General features: G+C 35.0%; 1 protein-coding gene across 1 annotated transcript; it reads right to left on the reverse strand.

Moving 5' to 3' along the window:
- Window positions 1-10,012: 10,012 nt before the first annotated feature.
- On the reverse strand, window positions 10,013-26,012 carry ltb4r2a (leukotriene B4 receptor 2a). The gene is made up of 5 exons (XM_030161703.1): window positions 25,891-26,012; window positions 16,667-17,209; window positions 14,588-14,788; window positions 14,425-14,465; window positions 10,013-10,662 (listed from the first exon to the last, which is right to left on the reverse strand). Exons 1-5 carry the CDS (start codon window positions 25,891-25,893, stop codon window positions 10,353-10,355), a joined length of 1,098 nt encoding a protein of 365 aa, XP_030017563.1. The 5' UTR covers window positions 25,894-26,012; the 3' UTR covers window positions 10,013-10,352.
- Between the last annotated feature and the right edge of the window lie 579 nt (window positions 26,013-26,591).

A 26,591-nucleotide genomic window follows, 5' to 3' on the forward strand; every position in this document is an offset into this window, starting at 1 on the left:
AACCTGAAATGTCTTTAGAGAAGTAAGTACAATTTTAACAATATTCGCCTGTTACTAAATATGTTGTGTGTTGGTAGATCCACTGTGATCTGTAAGTTATAATGTACATGTGTCAATGATAAACTGAGGCAGAATATTGTTAAAATTACACTTATTTTTTCAGTTTGTTTATGTTATTCACCTCTTTTGAAAGGATAGTTTGTAAATATAAACCTTTTCATAATGCAAATTAACTTTTTTTGCTCTAAAACATAGAGAAAAGTTGGGAGTTGATATTATTTATATATTATTATGTTATTATTTTACTGGTTCAGCCTGTTTCAGATCAAATTTAGCTGAATCTGGCCCCTGAACTAAAATGAGTTTGACACCCCTGATGTAGATGTTTATGAAAACTCAGAGTAAATTCCAAGTTAATTTTATCAAAGCGGAGAAAAATGAAGAAAAAGTTACTTTGTCAGCATAGATATTGCTAACTGAAAGTAAAAACAAGTGTGTCCATCCACTGTCATTGATCCAACTCCATGGGTTTTACTGGTGAATCAATGCTGTAGAAGATGACGGTGTTTCCCTCTATTTAACCTTTCTCAAGTGATTTATCACTATTTATTACAATTTTATTCTCTGTATTTTTCTTTTTTTTTTTCTTTTTTTTTTCTTTTTTTTTTACTGTAAATCATGTATTTTCCTATATTTATTTTCCTTTGTGTATTATAGATGTTCAAGAAAACTTAAAGCTCATTATATCAAAACACAGAAATTGAAGATTATTCCTCTGGAGACTTTTCTCTTCAACAAAAAGCCAAAAAGGCATAGTTTTAGTGTAAAAAGAGTATTTTTGGAACATGATGTGTCTTCTGTTCATTTACCCATATATTAACCCTTTAAACGCCAAACTTGCAATATTGTGTCAAGCAACATAAAAGAGTGAAACAGACAGTTTTTTGGAATCTTGATATCAAAATTGAATATTAACCCATAAGGACCCAGTGCTACTTTTGTAGCAGTTCCCAAATCAATTTTCTCTATTTCTGCCTTTTTTTTTTTTGTTTGTTTTTTTTGTTTGTTTTTTACTGATTCACTAAATTTTTTTTAGAATATTGTTCTCTGTATTTTAAATTTTTTTGATGTAAATTATGTATTTTCCTATATTTAATTCACAGATCATGTAGATGTTTATGAAAACTCAGCGTAAATTCCAAGTTGATTTTATCAAAGCAGAGAAAAATGAAGAAAAAGTTATTTTGTCAGCATAGATATTGCTAACTGAAAGTAAAAACAAGTGTGTCCATCCACTGTCATTGATCCAACTCCATGGGTTTTTACTGGTGAATCAATACTGTAGAAGATGACAGTGTTTCCCTCTTATTTAACCTTTCTCAAGTGATTTTTCACCATTTATTACAATTTTATTCTCTGTATTTTTCTTCTTTTTTTTTTTTTTCTTACTGTAAATCATGTATATTCCTATATTTATTTTCCTTTGTGTATTATAGATGTTCAAGAAAACTCAAAGCTCATATCAAAACAGAGAAATTGAAGATTATTCCTCTGGAGACTTTTCTCTTCAGCAAAAAGCCAAAAAGGCATAGTTTTAGTATAAAAAGAGTGTTTTTGGAACATGATGTGTCTTCTGTTCATTTACCCATATATTAACCCTTTAAACGCCAAACTTGCAATATTGTGTCAAGCAACATAAATGAGTGAAACAGACCGCTTTTTGGAATCTTGATATCAAAATTGAATATTAACCCATAAAGACCCAGTGCTACTTTTGTAGCAGTTCCCAAATAAATTTTTCTCTATTTCCACCTTTTTTATTTTGTTTTTTTTTACTGATTCACCAATTTATTATTTTTTTTTTTTTTAGAATATTGTTCTCTGTATTTTAAATTTTTTTGATGTAAATTATGTATTTTCCTATATTTAATTCACAGATCATGTAGATGTTCATGAAATTCCAAGTTCATTTTATCAAAGCAGAGAAAAATGAAGAAAAAGTTACTTTGTCAGCAAAGACATTGCTAACTGAAAGTAAAAACAAGTGTGTCCACCCACTGTCATTTATCGAAGTCCATAAGTTTTACTAGTGAATCAATGTTGTAGAAGATGATGATGTTTCCATGGTAACTACAGAGCCTCTGAATGTCCAAATGGGTCATATCTGATGATCATGAAAAGACGACAAACTGTATTTTACACCGATTATTTACATGTTTTGATAGGATTAGTAGATCAGCAGGTATTAAACAGTTTAGATCAGTAGATGGTTTGTGTCATCGGTGGTTGTTTGGGTCTTTATGGGTTAAATAATAAACCTGGCCTGGAATCATGATGACAGACAAACAGAAGATCAAGAACAAAGAGCCATAAAATGTTGTGAAACTTCTATGGAGGAGCAGGAACAAACAGTAACAGGTATTGTCTTGACGGTGAATAAGTGAATATTCCTGTAACTTTGCAGGCTCTTGTTGATACTCGAGGAAAAATCCTACACATTTTGTTCATTGACTCCTGTCTTGCGTCAGACTTTTTTTTTTCTTTTTTTGGCTGATTTACATCACATTCCTCTTTCCACATAACCACATAGGGACAGGGTGTATCATGTTGCAAAACAAACTCGCAGTCACATTTCTGAGTAAAGACGTTTTACTTAAGTTTGTATTTTTCTGAGATGAAAGTGCAACATGAAAACATTCCATTTTCACTTCATTCTCTTTTTATCTTTTATAAACTTCCTTGCTTCCTTTCTAGCACACGTTGAATAATCAGTGATCAATTTTCTTCGGTGATCAGTTCATTTTGTTGAAATTCTTGCATATACCACGTACAATCTTATATATTTAGTGCAAGAAGATTTAACATTTTTGAGAGTATATTCAAAGTTAACTGTTTATACCACAGGTGTCAAACATGCGGCCTGGGGGCCAAATCCAGCCCACTAAAGGGTCCAGTCTGGCCCCTGGGATGAATCTGTGAAATGCAAAAATTACACAGATATTAATCATTTTAGTTCAGGTTCTACATTTAATCTCACGTGGGCCGGATCAGTAAAATACTGTCAGAATAACCTATAAATACTCACAACTCCAATTTTTTGTCTTTGTAAATGTAAAAATTTTCATGTCATTTTACTGTATTTACACTAAACAAACTACCATTTCACAAAAACACGAATAACCTGAACAAGTATGAGCATTTTGAAATGTCTGAAGTGCAAGTTTTCCCATATTCTGCCTGTTATTAAATGTTTTGTGTATTGGTTGATCCACTCTGATCTGTACGTTGTAATTTACATGTGTAAATGATAAACTGAGACATAACATCGTTAAAATTGCACTTAGTTTTCTTAAGAAATTTCAGTTTGTTCATGATATTCACATTATTTTAAAGGATAGTTGATAGATGTAAACATTTTGATCAAATAATTTAACTTCTTTCACTCTAAAACATAGAGGAAAGTTTGGAGTTGACATCATTTATATGTTATTATGTTATTTTACTGGTTCGGCCCTCTGCAGATCAAATTTGGCTTAATGTGGCCCCTGAACTAACATGAGTTTGACACCCCTGGTCTATACCTAGCTAACTGTTGGCTAGTTATTAGCATTATTAAATATTACAGTTTGATAATATCAGGGGGTATAAACATTTTTAAGGAAATATGTGTGTGTGTATACGCGCATATGTGTGTATCTGTGTGTGTTTTAGCTGATGACTTCTAGTAAATTTTGTGGAATGGAATGGATAAATTGAATAGACTAAATATGGGACCCTTAAAATGGCCAGTTATTATGTTATTGGCGTATTACATTTTAAAAATGGCAAATTTATTATGTTATCGGCAGCTGTTACGTTATTGGCTTCTACAGCATTCAGCATTCATTACAAGACAGTGACAGCAACAGTTACATTTAGGTAACAATCTCAGGTCCAGTGTTTGCTTTGTTAGGTACCATGAAGTAATGGTACTAATGTAAGGAATGATGTTCAAAGGGATAATGTGGATGTGGACAGGGGTCTGGATCAGCACTTATGTTGGTCTAATGTTCTAAACGTGATGTTCTAATGTCCTAAAATACATGTTCCTTTCACCTTACATGAGTTTTTCTTGTATTTTTATTAGTGCTGGGCAGCGATTAAATTTTTTAATAGCAATTAATCGTGTGGATTTCTGCGATTAATCATGATTAATCGCATAGTTTTATGGGGGGGGGGTTGGTGGCATCAGCAGCATGTATTGCCTTTAAGTGATATTTCAGACTGGATGATAAAAAATAATTCCACACTGCAGTGCCTCTAAACAACTTTGTCCTTCTCAACCCCACCATTTGAAGACATTTAAAATAAAAATATCCATGGAACAGACCGGTACTTTTCTCCATGTTTATGTCCCCACCAGTTTATTTCCAGTTGTGAGTGATTGACAGGAGTCTTCAGCCCACTTATAAGTACTAATACTAATAAGCCCAATAATATGTGATGTTCAGTTGTTAAAAGCAAGCAAAGGGGGCCCTCTAGTGGTCGAAATAAATTACACTAACGTATGTTTTGTCCTTGCGGTGTTCCCATAGCCAGTTCGGACATAAGAAGGAACTAACAGACACGTTTCTTTTACTCTGTTTGTATGGACCCAAAAACGTTTGGCTGTGAGTATTTTATGTTCAGTTGTTGTCAGAATGAATAGTATAAAATATCTCTGATGTGAACCTTTGTTGCTGGATAAAAAGATGTTGTAAATCTTAAATTAATCTGTAAATGCTAATCGTTAGCATGTCTATGGATTTTCACATTCAAGTTAGCATCGAGCTAGCACTCTTTTTCCCATTCATTTAAATGTATAATGCCATGTAAATGTACTAAGGCAATGAACATAACTCAGACATATTTTGTATGTATGTTGCAGTTTTACAGTGAGTGTCAAGTAAAAGATTTGGGCAGAAGTTTTGGCCGTCCGGCTTTTCTTGGGAAACCTGTTGTCTATCTGCCGAGCTAATCGCTACATGCATACAAGCAGAGGCAGAAGAATATGAGTTAGAATAAAACGGCATTAACATTAGATTTTAAAAAATTGTCAGCGTTATTTAATGAATGCATTAATGCAGTAATAACGCGTTAACTTGCCCAGCCCTAATTTTTATATACTTCTTGGATTTTTTTTCCACTTATGGGTAAGGAACCAAGTGTGGTATCTTCATTACCTTTGATTTTCTGCATATCAATAAAAAAATTAACAATTTCAAAAAAGTAATAAATTCTTGTTATATTATCCAGTAACACAATAAGGTTGAAATTTTGAATTTCAGAGTATTTCTATGAGTGAACTATAACCTCCTGAGATGCAGGAAAGTGAAAGTTTTGGCTTTTTTTATATTAAACAATTGTCTTGATAGGAAACTGCATCATGCAATAGTTTTTTCAGGTAAGTTTTTTAAATTTATGTATGTATGTATTTATTTATGGAATGTCCTTTGCAACGGACAGCATTTTTTAAGTAAAACTGTGAAACTTCTGTCCCCAACAGAGGATAAAAATACATTGCTGGGTCTCAGGAGGATAAAGGGTTAAGGCTATTCCTGTTTCCGTCTGAGGAGCTCGTTGACATCATTTAAGCCATGCTTACAGTTTCTGCAGCTTTCAACCAAAAAGCCCACTCTGTGTTCTCATAAATCAGAATACTGAATCAGAATCAGAATACTTTAGCATCAGCACTAACTGCTGTACCATGATGCACTCCCACTAATAGTCCATGGGCCAGACGAGATGTCGGTACCACTCAAGGTGGCAACAGCTGCTTACACTTTTTGAAAAGACACATGTCTGTAGTCAACATTTTGGTATGATAACCTTTCTGGGGTCACAGCTAAATTACTGTCATCAACTGTTAAAATCACCCACCCCCGTTGAAAAAATGCATTTTTGACACTGGTGTCTATCTTGGTATTGGCCCTGATTAAGGTCATGTTTCAATGTTTTATATTAATTTGTTTGGTGTCATTTTAAAGGGGACACTCTGGGCTTTCATTTGAGCTCTTTTGTGAATACTTTTGAGAAGTACAGTAGACACTGGAGCTTTTTAAACTTTTAGTCACACAATTTTTCCTACCATTTTCATCTAAATCATCATTGGCTATGTCTTGGATCCTACTCCAAGCAATAGTATCAGATGATGTACTAACCAAGCGTCTCCTAGACAGAGTGAATCCATTTATTAACTTATCTTTGAAGATCTGAAAGCAGAAGTTGTGCAACATACAGACAACGGCAAAATTATTGAGGTGGTGTTCTTTTGACACCAATCCGAATGATAAAAGATTTAGGATGTTGGCAAAGTGCTTATTGCACTCTGATACACAAGGGGTCACTGAAGACTCCCAGACCATGTAGGAAGAATCCAGTCTGGAACACCAGGATTTGTACAGATTCCTCCAAATGCACCCCCATTTTGAAGTACTTAAAAAAGATGTACAGTTACAGGAGCACATGATAAAAACTATTTATATCTGCTTGTAAATCTGAATGCAACACCAAAGCAAAATCTAAGATGTGAAATTGTTTCTCAAGTAGAAAATCAGGAAAGTCATTTTATATTAAGGAGAAATGAGAGAGGGAGGGTGGTGGCATTCTTTGTAAGGATGTGTGTACACCGTTTGTCACATACAGTGGAAAACTACAAATTCTTTGACTTGAAGTGAATTTTGAAGGAAGTTGGTTCATTTCTTTATCACCCCCTGCTCAAAAAAAAAAAACAAAAAACATCACAACAGCATTAACAGACTGTTGGAGACAATGTCAGGCCATTGATGTAACTCACCACCATATATTCTGGCTGATTGTTGTGAGGGCTTATTTTCCAAGTTTGACCCATTTTTGGCCTAGCCCAGCAAAGAATAAACCCCTCCTGGGCTAAGTTCAAGTACCAGTTTTGGCCCACAGTATAAAATGGGCTATTGTAGCCTATGTTCAACTACCTGAACGGCATTCAAAATCTTCAAGACATAACATATGTATTGAGTTGGTATATGAGGTACTTTGAAACTTCAGAAGACTTCTATATTCATCATATTTGGTCTTAGCTAAAATGTCTGCCTTAAATATGGCTGAAATCTCCTCAGAATTAGATAATATGCATATATTATACATTTTCTGAATCCTTACTTGTATAGATGTAACCTCACTGTGAGATAAATGATTATCTCGTATTGCCATTGATTTGAACAAATGCATAAAATGAATGTGATCTGACTGACTTTGGTCTGCTTACTGTGTGTCCTGCTTTCTTAGAATAACTGTCTGCCGGACATTCAGCTGAAAATCACCCCACCCACAACGAGATAATACGGGTAAATTATACATTTCCTGAATCCTTAGAATCATGCCAGTGTTGCAGTGTTTTATTGTGTATCTCTGATGCTTCCTAATGCCACAGGACTAAAAGAAAAGAGATGATTTAGGCGAAAATGGTATGAAAATTTGTGTGACTAAAAGTTTGAAGAGCTCCAGTGTCTACTGTACTTGTCAAAAGTATTCACAAAAGAGCTCGAATGAAAGCCCAGTGTCCCCTTTAAAATGATGCCAAACAAATTAATATAAAACACTGAAACACGTCCTTAATCAGGGCCAATACCAAGATAGGCACCGGTGTCAAAAATGCATTTTTTCAACGGGGGTGGGTGATTTTAACAGCTGATGACAGTAATTTAGCTGTGACTCCAGAAAGGTTATCATACCAAAATGTTGACTACAGACATGTATCTTTTCAAAAAGTATAAGCAACCTTTGCCACCTTGAGTGGTACCGACATGTCGTCTGGCCCATGGACTATAAAATGGAATTATCTGTAAGTGCTGGAGTTTTGACCTGGTTGACACTGAACAACAGAAAAACAACACTGACGACTTCATGGTAAATATAAAGTACAAAGGAGTATCAGGATTACAAAAAAGTTTCAAGAGTTATAGTATCTGTTGTAATGTTTTCATTAAAAAAAACCCTAATATTACAAAATTAAATTAGAATAATTTGAGAAATAAGTCATAATATAAAAGCATATGACATTTTTTGTGACAGCAAAATTATATATAACAAGGTTTCGTCATGTCATTTGATGTCCCATGATTTTTTAGTTTCTCTTAATAAATTTAATTCAGATAAAATTCTAACTTTTTTCTCACAATATTGCAAGTCTTATCTTAAAACATGAATTATCCTCAAAATATTATGACTTTCTTCACAAAATATCAGATTAGTGTGACCCTAATAGAGCCTTTGTTGTAATTATGTGAACAGAAATTAATCGAGCAAAAGTTAAAAAAAAAAAAAAAAAAAGAGTTTCATATTTTGGATACACAGATGGGTTACAAACCTCTGTCTGGATGGATTGTGTGTCACCAAGTGAATGATAAAACAACTGATCACGGTTCAAGTCGTTGCGTTGCCCCCAAGTGGCCAAAAAAATAATTGACTGCAGCTTTAAACAGAAAAATATGCAAAAACAAAGACGGTGTGTAAAGGTTGTGTAATTAACGTTTTAGAAATTCTAATTCCACCGTTAAAACTTGAACTCATCACTAGTTGCTTTTCCATTGCGCAAATATAACTTTTGCATAAAAACTTACCTGATGGAAAAAAACGACGATTTTGCCAAAAGTCTAATTTTTGATTAAAAGTTTTTGCGCTGGCAAGAGGTGGTTTTTCAGGAGTAAAGCAAATAGTATATCACGCAAAACTGCAATGGAAAGACCTTTTTTCGCAACTAGAGTCAAGTGAATTAAAAAAACGAATGTTGACGTACGTTACAACCGGTGAAAAAGAAGAAGAAACATGTCACAGTATGTGCGGACACACCAGGAAACCCAATCATTTTTGAATTTAGTACGAGATAGAGGGGTAATATATAATAATAATGAATATATCTGTAAATCAACACCATATTTATGTTTGTCGCCATGTTTATGGAATGACTTCTGGTGTCATCTCGTGATAATAAATAAACAAATCATCGCATTTGTGATTTAATGGAAAAACCGACATTACGCACTTCTGTTTTTTCGACATTTAGTAAATATCGGTAAAGTTTTGCGCAGATGTCCAATGGAAAAGGAAGTAGTGTGTTACAACAGTGTTGACTGTTTCAGGTCAGTTTTCAGTGCAGTTCATCATATATTTACCTCCGCCAGGTGGTGTTGTGATCGCTTTGCTTTGTGTGTGTGCATACATGTTTGTTTGTTTGTTAGCAAGATAACTCAAAAAGTTATGGATGAATTTTCATGAAATTTTCAGGAAATGTTGATATTGGCACAAGGAAGAAATTATTAAATTTTGGTGGTGATGGGGGGGGGCACTGATCTGCATTGGCAGAGGTCTGCACTCTCAGAGTGCTTTTCTTGTGTATCATGTGATTAGAAAACACAGGAGTACAGGTTATCAGGCAGATTTCTGTTAAAAAAAAATCCAAATTAGACACATTATGATACAGATGGACAGGAAACAACAGGTATCCCTTTTGTTTGTCTGTTGGATATTGGGTAATGAGAGCTTTGGGGACAGTGTCAATCCATGTATCATTCGTTCATTTGTTTTTCAATTTAAAAACAAAAAACAAAAAAAACACTGATTTTTTCATTTTCAAAACCAGAATGAAAAACTGATAATGGTTTGTTTTTCCATTTCCCGATTTTGTGCTCAAATGAAAAATGGAAAAAACGGATAACGGAATCATGGCCGGACTAGAGGAATGTTTTGCTATAATTAAGCAGCTGTTTGATACGTACGGAAGTGTTTTGCATTCACACAAAAAATTAATTCGACTCTGTTTCTGAATTAATTAATTCAGAAAAACAGAGCTGAATTTAAATTTTTCAGAAAACAGTATCTCGTTCATTTGGAAAATTTTGTTTGTTTATTTTTTCCCTAGTAACGACTACTTCCAGGTCAGACAACTTAACTACATTGAAAATAGTAAAATCAGATGAAACGGTCGTTATCCGTTTTTTCCATTTTTCATTTGAGCACAAAATCAGGAAATGGAAAAACAAACTGTTATCCGTTTTCCATTGTGGTTTTGAAAATGAAAAACAAAAAAACGAGTATTTTTTGATTTTTGGTTTTAAATTGAAAAACGAATAAATTAATGATACACAGATTAGTGTCCTCCTGGTCCATAGTCTTTCTTTATTAAAGTTCATAGTATCAAACATAGCAGTGTCTCTGGGTGTCCTCACGTCCAAATGGTCCAGGATCAGCACCTTCAGGAACATCTTCACCCTACTCATGCATCCAGTTACATTTTGCTGCAAAACATGTGAATCTTGTTTTCTGAGGAGGGGAACAACGTCAGACCATCACGTCCTCTACTTCCCATTCTTTACTGGTTTTGCATTAGAGCTGGAGTTTGTAACAGATTCTTGATCTTTATTCTGTAGCATGACAATTTCAGCGTCTTTGTCTTTGTCGCGGCTGTTGTCTCGGCTGTTCTGGCGGCTCTTCCTGGTGGCACCCGAGTCCACCCCCGTGCGCTCAAACAAACGGGCCATGAACGCCAGACCTTCTCGTCGGATGTAGGATTTTCCTGCGAAGAAGTAGAGCACCGGGTTGGCGCAGCTGCTCATGAAAGCGATGGAAGAGGTGACGGCACGACTCCTGCTCCATATTTGATGCAGCCTGGGGGATGAAAAAGTTAGAGGAAAATTATGTGAGGGGAAATGCTCTTCCAAAAAAACACTTACATTTCATTAACCTCCTAAGACCCAGGAAATGTCAGCAAAGTACAAGCTTTTTTTGTTTTTTATTAAATAAGTGCCTGTATTGGAAACATGATGCAACAGTTTTTTCAGATGCAGTTTCTTAAATTTTTATGGAATGTCCTTTGTGGTGGACAGTTTTCTTCTTTTTTTTGGTACAAAGTTGTGAAACTCATGTCCTCAAATGTGGACAGAAAACCCATAGGTGGGTCTTAGGAGGTTAAAGACCCAAACATCCACTGGTGACAAAAAACATCTGTTGATATAAAATGTTTAATACCTGTTGACACCTGCCCATGCACCAATGTCTCTCCAGGTGTTTACTAATACTTAAAGGTTAACTGTGTATACTGTTTGTGTGAACTAATGCTATGTAATGTGTGGGTGTAGCCATAATTTTTTTTAAATATTTCTAATTTTATGAATGCTGGGATTTTACATCTTACCCAGGGACAACAGTTGAAAAATAGCTTTTTTGCTAATACTGGCACATTTACAGAAATGTTCTTTAATGTGTACAGTCCCTGCTAAATAAACAAACAAACAAATCAATCAATCGATCAAACCCCGAATCCTATCAATACATGCAAATAATTGGTGTAAAATACAGTTTGTCATCTTTTCATGGTCATCAAATATGACCCCCTTTGGACGTTCAGAGGCTCCGTAGTTACCATGGAAACACCGTCATCATTCTACAACACTGATTCACTAGTAAAACTTATGGACTTTGATAAATGGCAGTGAATGGACACATTTGTTTTTGGATTCAGTTATTGATATCTTTGCTGAAAATGTAACTTTTTCAGCAGTTTTCTCTGTTTTGATATAATGAGCTTTGAGTTTGTTGAACATCTATAATACATGGAGGAAATTAAATACAGGAACATGCATGATTTACAGAAAAAAAGCAAAATACAGAGAATAAAATTATAATAAATGGTGGAAACACCGTCATCTTCTACAACATTGATTCACCAGTAAAACCCATGGAGTCGGATCAATGACAGTGAATGGACACACTGGGTTTATGTTCAGTTATTGATAGATTTCACTGAAAAAGTCACTTATTCTTCAGTTTTTTCTGCTTTAGATATAATAACCCTCAACTTTAATCTGAGCTTTTATGAACATCTATATGATTACCAAATTAAATAATGACAAATCACTGATTTTGACTGAAAAAATGGAGAAGGAGAGAAAAGTTCATTTGGGAACTGACACAAAAGTAGCACTGGGTCGTTATGGGTTAAGTCCAAATACTGTTCCACCGAAATTGATGATCATTTAGAAGTGTCCTTGTGGAACCAGCAGCTACTGTCTGGATGATTTCACAAATTGCAAGTCATCACAGTAAGGTAATGACAAAAAATGTACAGAGTTGTATTGTGCAATATGTGTTAATGCAGTTTTGCAAGTTACACCACATATGTCAGTGTTTCTCAACCTTGGGGTCGGGACCCCACGTGGAGTCGCCTGAAATTTCTAGTAATTGATAAAAAATAAAAACTTACTATAAAAAATATAATGGTGAGTTGACAGAGACAATCACATACATAAAAGACATGACAAACTGTGAGTCTGAAACTGCAGCACTGTGGTTCTGTTTATCTGTCACATGTTCATTGTGGTCAGTTTCAGATGCTGCAGCTCTTTCATAATTCATAGTTTGAGTTCTTGTTTGTTCAGTATTAATTGTCAGCCTTGTAAATCCAAGCTGGACTGACTGTACATATCCTGACCAAGGAAAATCAAATTCTCCCTTTGTGCAGTAATCTACACCTGGATTTACTGCCTCTGTCCATAATAATATACGTGATATAGACTAAATGTCGTCTAAAATTAACCTTTATTTGCAACATAGTAAAAGAAGCTATTACATGATCAAAAACAAATTAATTTTAGCAAAAAAAAAAAAAAAGTCTTTGTTTTGAATGTCTGGGGTCACCAGAAATTTGTGATGTTAAAATGGGGTCACAAGCCAAAAAAGATTGGGAACCACTGCCGTATGTTGTACAAATAAAGAATACTTATAAATAAATACATGTTTTGCATTTTTATAGTAGGTAGATAATTTTTATTTGTTCATTTTATAAGTAGCTCACAAGCTGATAAAGTGTGGGCCTTCACTACATAAAAATGGTAGACTTCACTTCCTGTTCTCTAAGTGGGCGTGGTCAGATGGGTTAAGAATGTCCTATGCATGAATGAAAGTAGATTAATGCAGCCTGTATAATATAATGCACTATTATCATATTATTTTGTCAATATTATCAATTACTTTAATTTCCTTATTTTTTTTTACCTCCTTAAGACGAGATTTGTGTTAGAAAATTTTGCAAAAGTTTGTTGCTGAGACAGAGACAGGCCTTAAACAAAGTCCATTTCCCTCTGATTTCTGTGTCTGAAAAATGTCATTTGTCTATGACATTATAAATTCGGATGCAGTGAATTGGAAAGTCCTGAGTTGAAGACGCTGGTATTTTAGAGCACATTTACACACAAGCTAAAGCAGGTATCAGCCTGACCCTAAAAACAAAAAGGATATTGGAAGTGTGGAATATGGAAGAGGAATTTATAGAGATAAAAAATATTGAATAAATCAAGGCTTTTGTTGTCTGACAGTATCATACTTGTCAGTACAGAGGCAATTGATTGATTTTATTGGTTTCATACAGTAAAATAAACTTATTGTCCCCATTTTAAACCCAAAACTACCTCATGTTCGAAGGTTATGCAAAGGCAGGGGTCTCAAACTCATTTTCTTTCAATTTGATTTCAAGTGGACCGGACCAGTAAATAATTGCATAATAACCTATATATAACGCCAACTCCAAATTTTTGTGGGTTTTTTTGTGCAAAAAAATCCCATTATGAAAATACTTACTTTTATAAAATATCCAAACAAAAAAGATGTGAATAACCTGAAAAAACTGAGAATTCTTAAGAGAAATAAGTGCAATTTTAACAGTATTATGCCTCAACTTCATCATTTATACATGTGTATTATGGATCAGATCTACAAAAACACTGTTGTTCATCCATCAGTCTCAATGACGACCTTGACTTCAGTTTTTGTGGGTCCTGTGGTGGCTTGTCAGCCCTATTTTTGCCCTGAAGTATCTGCCACAAAGACACTAACCACTTAGTAACAGGCAGAAAGTTGTTAAAATTGTGCTTAATTTTCTTTAAACATTTCAGGTTGTTCATATTTATTCATATTATTCACATTTTATTGTTTCAGGATAGTTTGTAAATGTAAGTATTTTTTATAATTAAATGTTATTTTTTGCACTAAAACAAAGACAAAAATGTGAAGTTGTCATTATTTATAGGCATAGTGTAATATTTTTTTTTACATCAAACCAAGAAGAAAATATGGAGTCATTATTTTTTGTAGGTTTTTATGCTATTACTGTACTTGAGATCATATTGGTCTGTATATGGAACCTGAACTAAAATGAGTTCCACAGCCTTGATTATGGAATTTTTGCACTTTGCAAATTCATCCCATGGACCGCATTGGAATCTTTGGTGGGCCGCATTTGGACCCCAGGCCGTATGTTTGAGACCCCAGTGCTAAGGTTTTATATGTATCAGCTCCTATCATCACATAACATACAAAAAAGAAAAGCTGATAAAACTTGCAATAAGATGCATTTTTTGTTGGATGCTCACTTACATGTCCTTTGTGGAACCCTTCGGCCATAGAGCCCATGCGACCTGAGGAAAAGAAGCATTTCCTGAATTAGAAATTGACGCAAATTAAAATCATCCTGCAAGATCAGGACTCTGTTTCATCAAAGGTATGTGGGTAAACTGCGAAAACAGGATGTGTGGCATACTTGCACCATGTTGACGACATGATAAGGCAACCAAAAGATGCAGAAGGTCACCACAATGGCCAAGATGAGTTTCTCACTGCGGATGCGTCGGCGGAATTTGGTCTGTCTGATTTTCCGCAAGATGCAGATGTAGCTGACGACAATGACGCCATAGGGAATCAAAAACCCCAGAACCAGCTCCAGCATGTACTGTAGAGCCACCTTTTCAGAAAAGATAAGACTCAGGTAAGTTAAGATGATGGGGTATCTTTTTTGCAGTGGTGGAAAAAATACATATTTTTTTCTAAAGTACAAATTTGGGTGTGACCTTTATAGTTTGACAGTTCTTGTTACTTTCATGTTGCAATTTTTTGTCCACCTCCGATCAAGTGAAGATCTTATTCAGATACGTAGATGTTAAAGTTTAACAGAAAAAGACTGAGGGAAAGACCCAGCTATTAGGGTTTGGCCAAAATGTACTAAAATGTTATTTAACAAGTTGTGCCAGGCACAACAAGCCCCGCCCCTCGCACGTATTGTAGCTTATTTTGGCATCGATCCAGCTGATGTCATCATGTATACGCATGTGCTGATGTCAGAATATCAATTGCCTGTACATATGTGCCAAGTTTGAAGTAAATTGAAACAAAATTGTTGTTTTAATAGACATTTGAAATAAGATAGGAAGGAAAAAATTCATAGAAATTTGTAAAAAATCAGAACTTTGACCTACTTTTCCCAAAATGCAACCACATCTATTCTGGGTCACTGGCAATCTATAAACCAAATTTAGTAAGAGTTCAATCAACAGTTTTGCTGCTACAGATTTTTGAAATTTTGCCCATTATAAGTAAATGGGAAAAAAAAAAGATTAAAAAAAAAAAAATCATAAAAAATTTGAACTTTAACTTTTCCCAAAATGCAACCACATCTATTCTGGGCCACTGACAATCAATAAACCAAATTTAGTAAGAGTTCAATCAACAGTTTTGCTTCTATAGGTTTTTGAAATTTTGACCATTATAAGTAAATGGGAAAAAAAAAAAAGATAAAAAAAAAAAAAAAAATCATAAAAAATTTTAACTTTAACCTACTTTTCCCAAAATGCAATTAGATCTATTCTGCGTCACTGGCAAGCTATAAACCAAAATTTGGTATGAATTTGACCAGTAGTTTTGCTGTTTAGAGTGTTAACAAACAAACAAATAAACAAACTGAACCAAAAACAATACCCCTTACCTCCCCTTCGGGGGGGCGGGGTAACAAAAGAGCTGTCGTCTATTAGCCTCTAAGAGCTCTAATATAACTATAACAACCGTTTTAACTTCCCTTTGACTACTTCTAGTCTAATACCTATTGATCCGCTAATTCTATCAATACATGTAAATAATTGGTGTAAAAGAAAGTTTGTCGTCTTTTCATGGTCATCCGATATGACCCATTTGGATGTTCAGAGGCTCTGTAGTTACCATGGAAACACCATCATCTTCTACGACATTGATTCACCAGTAAAATCCATTGACTTTGATAAATGACAGTGAATGGACACTTTTTTTTTTTTGCATTCAGTTATTGATATCTTTGCTGAAAATGTGACTTTTTCTGCAATTTTTGTTTTGATATAATAAGCTCTGAGTTTTCTTGAACATCTATAATACACAGAGGAAATTGAATATAAGAGAAAACATGATTTAGTGTAAAAAAAAAAAAAAAAAAAAAGAAAAAGCAAAATACAGAGAATAAAATTATAATAAATGGTGATAAATCACTTAAGAAAGGTTAAATAGAGGGAAAAATTCATTTGAGAACTGCCACAAAAGTAGCACCGGGTCTTTATGGGAAAAGGGGGTTAAGGGTAGGATTAAATAAGTTTATATTTCTTCCTACTCCTTTTCGACCATGCAAAATTCAGACTTGTTTGTACTTGAAGATAGGTTCTGTTCATTTAAATGTTATTTTGTCATTGTTTTTGTCTTAATTTGCTTCGTTTTGTTTTATTTTGTTTCTTTGCATGATCGAAATAAATAAATAAAATAAAATAAAAATAAAACAAAGGGGAGAATTTCAGTACTTTTAGAATTCAGGTTCTTGTTTACTCACCTCACTGTCTTTATCATGGAATGAATCGCACACTGTGAGATTAATAGTTTCCCTGGCTTCTCTGAATACCATGGCAGGAATGGAGGCGACCACCACCAGCATCCACAACACCGCCAGCACTAGCATGACGGTCTTTCGACCAGTGATGAGGGTGACGCGCTGCGGCCACAGCACGGCCAGCAGCCGGTACAGGCTCATCAGCATGATGAGCTGAATGGAGGCGTACATGTTGACCAGACACAGGTAGAAGAGGACCTTACACATCATGTTCCCAAACACCCAGTTCTTTAAGACCAGGTAGATGATGAAGAACGGGGTGAGAGCCATCAGGGAGCCATCAGCGATAGCTAGGTTGAGGATGAGGAGGGTGGTGACGTTTTGCTTCCGGGCGCGTGCCAGGATGCTCCAAATGATGAAGAGGTTTCCAGGACAACCCAAAAGAAAGACGAGGCTCAGGATGAGGGCACCCATAGCTGTGGCTGCTCTATTGTCCACTATGCTCTGAGTTGCTGTAAGGGAGTTGTTTAGGGCCATTTCTGTCACCTGTCGAAGGTAGAAAAAGAATGAATAAGATCAGCCACAGAGAGAAAAACAACAGCGGACATGTCACAATTTTTATTGATTATCAGAGGAAAGTTTGGTCACTGATCAAGGTTAACCCTTTATTGGGCATTTCAACCAGTGGTGTAGTCCAGGGTATATGGCTAGTGATAGCCGAACAAGGCTTTGTTGGAGCTTCGACACTTTTTACGAAACCTGGTTCATTGCTCGAGGCCCCAATGAGACAGTGCTTGAGGAGGACATCTAGTGGTGATTAAAATGAAGTGCAACCGAGATGTGTCAAAGAATCAATCTTCTTTCCATTCTGCAGCATACCTATTTAATGCACAACACATCCCAGTGGTTCATGGATTGTTTTGGATTTGATTGTCCATGCAAATTCCTGTTTGACTACACCAGATGATTGTATGTTTGTAGTGGACACAATAATAATATTTCTAGTAATAATGACAATAATTATTGAGAACCATGATCCTAATTTGGAATATCTGTATGTAACCCTAAGTAGACCTTCACTTGTTGTGGTATGGGACATTTAAATGTTGCTGCTACGTTCATGAGATGTGCTCCACAAATAGAGACTGATGTCATTTCACATGGGGTTGGTGCAAATACAGATTATATTGTGGATTTGGGCAAAGTATGTTTTAAGGTTCATTGGTAAATAGGTCCATGGGTGTGTTTCGAAGTGATTTCAGGTGATTCGAAGCACTCAGCTTCTTCATACGTCACTCAAGTGTGTTGAACGTCACAAGTCACGTGACCAAACCACGCCTCGGCACTGTGCTTCGATACATCTGCTTTATGAGCTACGGCGCATGCACCGGAGCTTCGCATGTCAGCAGCCCATCACTATATACAGCGGTAAACAGAGTATACCTACTTATTTTTCAGTCAGAATTGTGTATACCCACTTCTAAACCCCCCTGATGTGCACCATTCAGTAGTATCTGAGCCAAACTGCTAATTTTTAGCTTACCGACCGACAGGCCGTAAGCTATTGTCATCATGCGGCGCCCAGCGTCGTCGTCTGTTGTCCGTTACAAAAATGTCAATTGTCTTCTTCTCTGAAACTACAATTCCGATTGACTTCAAACTTGGTATACAGCTTCTTTGTAATAATGTCAACAAAAGTTAGTGAAATTATTTGGATCCGGATCTAATTCTGGATTTGGTGCCACTTTGAAAAATGTTCCCATTATAAGAGATAGGAAGTGGATTGATCCAATAAATCAGTATCAATGATATCAAAGTTGGAATTTGAATTTTTTACAGATCTGATTGGAATATGACCAAAACATGGGCTATTTCTGTAATTTAATAAATACACATAGCTGGGTGATAATAAATGGCATCTGGATACATTTCCCAAAGCTTTTAATTTGGCCGGTAAGCTACAGGGCCATTGGTCCTATTTTTTCTCCTAGGATGGTGAAGCTATGACCCGCCCAACTCTGCCTCTAATTGGCTAGTACTCGCTGGCTTCACTGATTAGATTGGTTAACTTTACGCATGAGGACTGATGAGCCCATCAGAGGCAGAGTAGGGCAGGTCATGCTGAGGAATATATTGCTAATTTAGCACCATTCCTGACTTGAAAACATTAAATTAAAGCAATATTAATGAGTAGATTTAAAGCTGAAAAATATTAATTCAAAGTAGTTTATGCAAATGTAATTAATGCAGACTAAATATCTGATATAAGTGCAGAAATTTAACAACATGTTAAATATTTGGCAAATATTTAGTTAGACTAATATAACATGAAAATTAATTTTGATTAATACCTGGACATATTGATTTGAGACGGATTAGAGATAGTTCTTCTCATTTTGGTGCCACAGTTTCTTTATTTCTCTACTGAATAACATCAGTGGCATATTTTAAATAGCTCAAAATAATCAAATGCAATGTATGGGTGCCACCTTTTACAGAAACACCTTTATAAATATCAGAATATCATTAAACAAATAAAATATTAGTTTGAAAAAAATATAACATCAGATTTAGACAGAACTATCCTGTGATTTTAAAACAACTATTACAACCTCTGTGTTTTTTTTCTGACTGATGGATGCATCATCTCAGAAAAAACATCTGAATCCTGTTCATTATTTTATTTGGCACAAGTTTCTTTTTTTTTTTTAAACACACTATGTATTTCTGCAGGAAAGTGTGGGAGTGTGGCGCAAGTGTAACATGTTTTAACGGGGATTTGTAATTCCTGAACTACAGGACCAGACACGAGGTGAGAGCAACAGTCATTCTATTAGTGTCAGTATTTTAGCAAAGATTTAATTAAGCAATGGTGATAGATGGTTACTCTTACAGCATGATAAGGCCTGTTCCATTGAGTCAGTTTGTTAGCTTATTTAAAGTAAAAAAAACGGGGAAAAAAATGGAAAATGAGGTTTAAAAAGAAAAATAAAAGGGCCAAATGAGAAAAAATAAAGAAATTGAGTGGAATTGTACGCTCCTGTTCATACTTTATGTGTATATTCCATAATTTAAATTAAAAAATGTTTTTCTGGGCTGTATTTGGGAAATCTTTATCAACTCAACACATCTGGGATGAGTTGGAACATGATCGGGTGTCAGTCGATGATGTATGGAGAGACATTTGTTTCTTTATTCATCAATCAAATAGAATAGATTTGCAACCAAAAAAGATACTTGGGAGCAAAAGACAGTCAGTGGCAATAAAAAAAAAAGATTATTTTGCTTATAAATCAGTCCTCTTTGCTTGCGAGTTCAAAAGTTTTGCTAGTGAATTGAACTGCACTTAATGGGTGGGGCCTACACTGATGGATGAGAGAAGAGTTTCTATTGGTGGGTTCGACCTGGCTCCAGCGTTAAACCCACCCCTCCCTTGTGTTATGCTATTAGGAGGTAAATTGATAGTCTATTACTCTCTGAAATTGAAATGTGTCCCTTAAGTAATGAATTACACCAAATAGAGTCGGCAAATGTGAATGTAACAACGTGTAACACTGTTGTCCAAACCAAATTTTCCGTATGGGACAATAAAGTTTATCCGGATCCTATAGGAGACATTTATTCATGTGTCCTGGTTTAAACCTTTGTAGGGAAGTCATGAAAATCAAAATTTCAACATTAATGTGTTACTGCAGGACATAACAAGACTATGAAATTTTTCAACATTTTTTATTGTCATGCAGAAAATCAAAGTAAATTAAGTTACCGAATTTGTTTCCTTGCCTGTAAGCCAGGGGTGTCAAACTCATTTTAGTTCAGGGGCCACATTCAGTCCAATTTGACCTTAAGTGGGCCGGACCAGTAAAATAATAACAGTGAAAAAAGTAAAATTCTATTATGATCAGGTTTACATCTACAAAGTTTCCTTAAAAATCTGAATAAAATGAACAACTTGAATTGTCTTAAGAAAAACAAGTGCAATTTTAACAATATTATGCCTCGGTTTATCAGTTTGTCATTTACACATGTGCATTACAATCACACAAAACATTTAGTAACAGGCAGAATATTGGTAAAACTGCATTTGCTTTTCTTAAAACATTTCTGTTTGTTCATATTTGTTCAGGTTATTCACGTTTTTTGTAAGTGTATAGTTTGGTAATTTAAACATTTTCATGTAATTTTACTTTTTTACACCAAAAAACAAAGAAAAAATTTGGGGTTGTCATTATTTATAGGTTATTATGATAATATTTTGCTGGTCTGACCCACTTGAAATCTAATTATGTGTCTGTATGTGGAACCTGAATTAAAATGATTTTGACACCACTGATTGTTAATATCTTCAGTGTAATTTTTGCAATTTTCCACAAATTCATCCCGCGGGCCGGATTGGAAACTTTTGGCGGGCCGGATTTGGCCCCCGGGTCACATGTTTGACACCTAAGCGGCAAGCATAAGAAGTAAAATAAATAAATAAATAAGAAGTACAGTATATATTAAAAACAAATAGAAGAAAAACACATGTAATGTGAAAGGAACATATATTTTAAAATATTATAACATCAGTGCTGATCCAGACCCCTGTCCACATCCACATTCTCCCTTTGAACATCATTCCTTACATTAGTACCATTACTTCATGGTACCTAAAAAAGCAGGAACACTCACTGTTCATGCAGAGGTGGACCATCAGAGCCCTGAACACAACCAGTCACTGAATACATATATGCCAGCAACTTCATTCATGCAATAATTCACCTGTCTGTGCAACAACCGGAGAACACTGTACTGTACTGTACTGTAGTGTTTCTTTTTCTTTTCAATAACTCCTCTTTTTTTTTTTTATTTTATACTCTATTTATTGCTGTATTTATGGTGTTTTTTTTAATCTATTTGTCACTGAAATGCACTAGTTGGATCAGTGCTCTAATTTCATCATATGCACTGTTAAACAATAACAATAAAGGCTTTTGACTTTTGACCTTTAGACCCTGTGGACCACATTGGACCTGAGTTTGTGGACTCATTGTCCTCACTGTAACTGTTGCTGTCATTGTCTTATAATAAGTGCGGAAATTACCAAAAATAGTTAATAAAGGGTTAATAAATTCTGACGTCTCCTCTATCTGTATGTATCTTATCAGTTAAATACCAAATTGTCGGTTACACTAGTTCACGTCCTGCAGGTGCCTGCTGGTTATAATATGGAATTATGTTATGCTACTGTGAAATATTGCAAAAAGAGCCCTGACATCCTGACATGTCATTGCTTGTTTGACAAATCTCAGCTATTAGTGAAAGAGCACGCCCTGGTGACTGCTGACAATGAAAGTATGCAGCGCCTGCATCCTTGTACATACAGTCAAATATTCACACCCTCATCCGCTAACCCAACCTGTTTGATGTGTCTTAGGCACCCGTGCTGTAATTATGAATTATTACATGGTCTAATTGGTTGTTGTAGAAATGCGATGTAATATAAGAGGTATGAAACCAGCAGCTGGAGATCAGTCACATCATTTGTTGTGATTTGAAGGCTGCTTCTGTAGTATTTAATGTAGGATGTGCTGGTGCATGTTAGTACATGAAAGAGAAAATTGCAGTTTTGGATAAGTATTCCAATCTAAACGACTGTAAAAATACTCATAACAAGTAAAAACTGTAAGGACAAGCGAACACGCATGCAAGTATCACCTGCAAAATGTGCTTCCGGTATTAAAAGTAATATAATTTTATATAAACCCAACAAATTATGAATTGGGATTATGTGCTCATTATTTTCTGCAGGGGTTATTTTTTTCGTTTAATTTGTAGAAATTCTGAAAATGGTGAGAAATATTATTATAAGACTCTGTGAGACACACTCACTATAATTGTTTCCTTTATGGAAGTAAATCTGTCTCATCAGATTTTGGATTGTAAAAGCCAATGAATTTCTAGCACTGTTTTTTTTTTTTTTTGCACTAAAATTAAGTACCTGAATTTTTTTGCACTAAAATTAAGTATCTGAATTTTTTGTCTCTGAATTCAATACACTTAGAATAAAAAAAAATATTTCAGAGGCAAAAAATTCAGATGCAAAAAAAATTCAGATCACACATCTTTCGCTGACCGTCTTCCTGCATCTGCATCACTTGACCAACCCAACATAACTTTTATTAGCTGGCTGTTGGTTCAACTAAAGATAGAATCGATTGCTTATCCTTGGTGTCCCAGATGTGTGATCTGAATTTTTTGCGTCTGAATTTTTTGCATTTAATTTTTTTTTTATTCTAAATTTAAGTTTTATTCTAAATTTAAGTTTATTCAGTTAAACTATGTTCATAGGAACATACACATATAACAGCAAAACATTCTATTTTATAATCTTTTAAAAACAATAATAGCTAAAGCTGACAAATGCAGCGAATAAATAGTAAAACAAGGATAGAAGTGTAGCTCCAATGCAAAAATATGTGTCAAACAGCAGATATGTAGAATAATATAGAATAATATTACAGCAGTTTAGTATAATATACACAGAGAGCCTTTTTACATACCCAGCATCCCTTAGTGTTACATCATGTGATTAGTCATCTTACAAAAATATCAATAATACACAGAGAACAGGAAAAGAGTCATATTTTTTCTTCATAAGTATAAAATAAGATTAGGAAAAACAAAGTCTGTGCATACAGTATTATAAATATATAACAAGCAGTACCAGATACAACAAGCCCTGCCCCCCCACACGTATCCTGACTTATTTTGGCATCAATCCAGCTGATGTCAGCGTATCAATTATGTGCCAAGTGTGAAGTAAATTGAAACAAAATTGATGTTTTTATAGACATTTCACATTTTGCCCATTATAAGTAAATTCAAGAAGAAAAAGAGATTTTAAAAATTAATGAAAAATTTCAGCTTTGACCTACTGTTCCTAAAATGTAATCACATCTATTCCGGGTCACTGGTAATCTATAAACCCAATTTGGTATGAATTCAACCAATAGTTTTGCTGCTACAGACATTTGAAATTTCGTCCATTAAATGGGGGAAAAAAAAAATTAAAAACTCATTTAAAAAAATTAACTTTGACCTACTGTTTCCAAAATGTAATGAGATCTATTCTGGGTCACTGGCAATCTATAAACCAAATATGGTATGAATTCAACCTTTAGTTTTGCTGCTTTAGTGTTAACAAACAAACCGAACCAAAAACAATACCCCTTGCCTCCTCTTTGGGGGGTGGGGTAAGTACAAAAAGGAGGAAAACTCAGATTATATAGCCATCAGAAATTCTATATATAGAAATGACAGGTCGACTTTTATGAAGGACATAATACAAATTACTTTGTTTCAGGTTCATACTGACTTGTCTGAATGTCTTGGAGAACAGGTGCAGGTATGTTACAGAGTTAAAGTTTCACATTGCATCCTGAGGTATGGATGGAACTAAACGAATATGGTGTGCAGATTTTTTTTTTTACCTACTTTACCCGGTTAGACTACTTACCCACAGAGACATGAATGTTTTGACACTTTCCTACAGTCATGGAAAATATTATTAGACCACCCTTGTTTTCTTCAGTTTCTTCTTCATTTTAATGCCTGGTACAACTAAAGGTACATTTGTTTGGACAAATATAATGATAATAACAAAAATATCTCATAATAGTTTAATTTCAGAGCTGATATCTATCCATTTTCCATGTTTTCTTGATAATAACCAAAATCACTTCACTTCTTCCATCAATATCTATGGCATTGTACTGACAAAAACAGTGCTTTTAGTCATTCCATGTTTTCTTTTCTGTCTGTTTTAGTCACATGATACACACAGGAGTTAGTACTGGATTGCATAACCATTGTTTTGATTACTTTTGATGGTCCGATAATTTTTTCTGCAACTGTATAGTAACACTGCTTACCCATTCAGGTTCAGCTTTTTCAGGTTCAGATTTTTCACAAATGATAAATGATCTAATCTTTTTTGGAAAGACAGAAAACAACCTCTGCTGCTTATATTCATGGAGTAGGAGTTGTTTCTATGTTCAGAGACATATCCCCATAAATAAATGTGTATTTTTTACTGTTGCTAGGTAAACTGAATGGACCCAGTGAAGAATAGCTGCTGCCATGTAAAAGCTAACAGAGATCTAATATGTATTTATTTTACTTTTTTCCGCGACTGTACATAGTACAATGTTTTTGCACAACGAATACAGGGAAGTGAAAGTAGAGGAAAAACTCTCAAATACATTATCTCAAACTTATACTTACACGATGTATTAAGTTACATTCCACTTTCAGAAAACTGTCATTAATATCTATGGAGCTTTAGATAGATAGATAGATAGATAGATAGATAGATAGATAGATAGATAGATAGATAGATAGATAGATAGATAGATAGATAGATAGATAGATACTTTATTAGGGAGGGAAACTCAAGATGTATTGAATTGTATTGTACTGAAATTCAAAATGATGTAAAAAAAAAAAAAAAAGTTTAAAAAACTAGAATTTTCTTTTTTTAAATTCTGCTTCTTTCTGATTGTTTTTACTCCTGGGATTCAAGAATTGCACATCTAATTTTTGTTCCTTTCTTAAAGTTCAAGGTTTCAAAAAGGAAAGAAACAGATACAGAAATATGACCACATGGCTAGTGTTTACGAAAGCCGGTCAAACCACATTGACAGTGCCCATCGCAGCAGCAGCAGCCCTGAAACCGTGTTACATTGCGCAACAACAGTCTAACAATGAGACACTATACCAACTACAACCAGATAGCTGATGCCTTTCCGTCTTATTGAGCCTTTTTCTTTTTCCCTTCCTTTTAGAGCAGACACTCGTTCTATTTTCCTTCTATTCTGTGTTTATTTTATCTTTTTTTTTTTTTGCTTTTCTTTGCCTTTTGTACAAAAACAGCTCTCAGCAAAACAGGGGATTACATCACAGACTGTAAAACCTGCCTCCAAAGGTGTGTTTGTGTGCATAGCATGACTCACTCACATGCTCAGTAAAACATACCTGTTTCACTTAGAAAGAACTGAAACAGAGACCACCACCGCATACGAGCGTACATGCACAGATTTAACAGCACAAAGAGGCAAAAGGGAAACATCAGGATGAAAGTAAAACCACATGAAAACACCAGATCGAGTATTAATTTGTGTTCATCCTCTAAAAAAAAGAGTGTGAGCGCTGACACAAACTGTCACAGAAAAATGAAACACACTTACCATGTCATGTAACGTCAATCCCAAAATAATATTACGGACACTGAGAACCAGGGGAAGAAGTCTGAATGATGTTGTAGGCGTTTTTACTTTCGTCCTCTTCTTTTCAACCTTTCCTCCTTGCACGTTTTTTCCCCCCACCCACTCTCTCTTCATTGATTTGTCATGCTTGCTGTAACATGTAGTGGTTGAGTGAGGTGAGGAAGGTGTGTCCCCAGTACCTGGCCTGCCTCTGCAGTACCTGGCACTCTGTCAAAACACTGTGGAGGATGACCGAGTTATTCCATCATTTCAGTGTCGATTTAAAGGTTTAGTCCATATATGGTACAAGGGCATGTTTCAACTTAAAGGAGAAGAAAATGTGATGTGTAGTGATAAACAGGGATCAAAAAGTATTTAGGGAAGTGCTGGTTAGATATGGGATGAAGTCAAATCAACATGAACGAGTGAAAAAGTACAACGGCGTATTAGGGCCACATAAGAAAAAAAAACCAAAAAAAAACGATTGTCACTACGAGAATCAAGTCGCTATATTTCTAGAACTAGAAAAGCACTTACAGAGTGCAGACCTCCGCCAAGGCAGATCAACCCCCCCCCCCCCCACACACACACAGATATCCAAGGGAGTAGGTTGGATTCTGACATTGGTGGGGACACAAAAGTGCTCCAAGGCAGCACTCCTGAAAGTTGATGTTTTTTTGCAT

This window comes from Sphaeramia orbicularis, chromosome 18 (assembly GCF_902148855.1).
Source record: "Sphaeramia orbicularis chromosome 18, fSphaOr1.1, whole genome shotgun sequence".
NCBI lineage: Eukaryota > Metazoa > Chordata > Actinopteri > Kurtiformes > Apogonidae > Sphaeramia > Sphaeramia orbicularis.

Excerpts from the sequence above, each read along its gene's own strand:
- ltb4r2a (XM_030161703.1), bottom strand. Across the intron at positions 14,789-16,666 it reads TCCATGATAAAGACAGTGAG|GTGGCTCTACAGTACATGCT; the intron begins GTGAGTAAACAA and ends TTTTCTGAAAAG. Across the intron at positions 14,466-14,587 it reads ATGTCGTCAACATGGTGCAA|GTCGCATGGGCTCTATGGCC; the intron begins GTATGCCACACA and ends TCTTTTCCTCAG.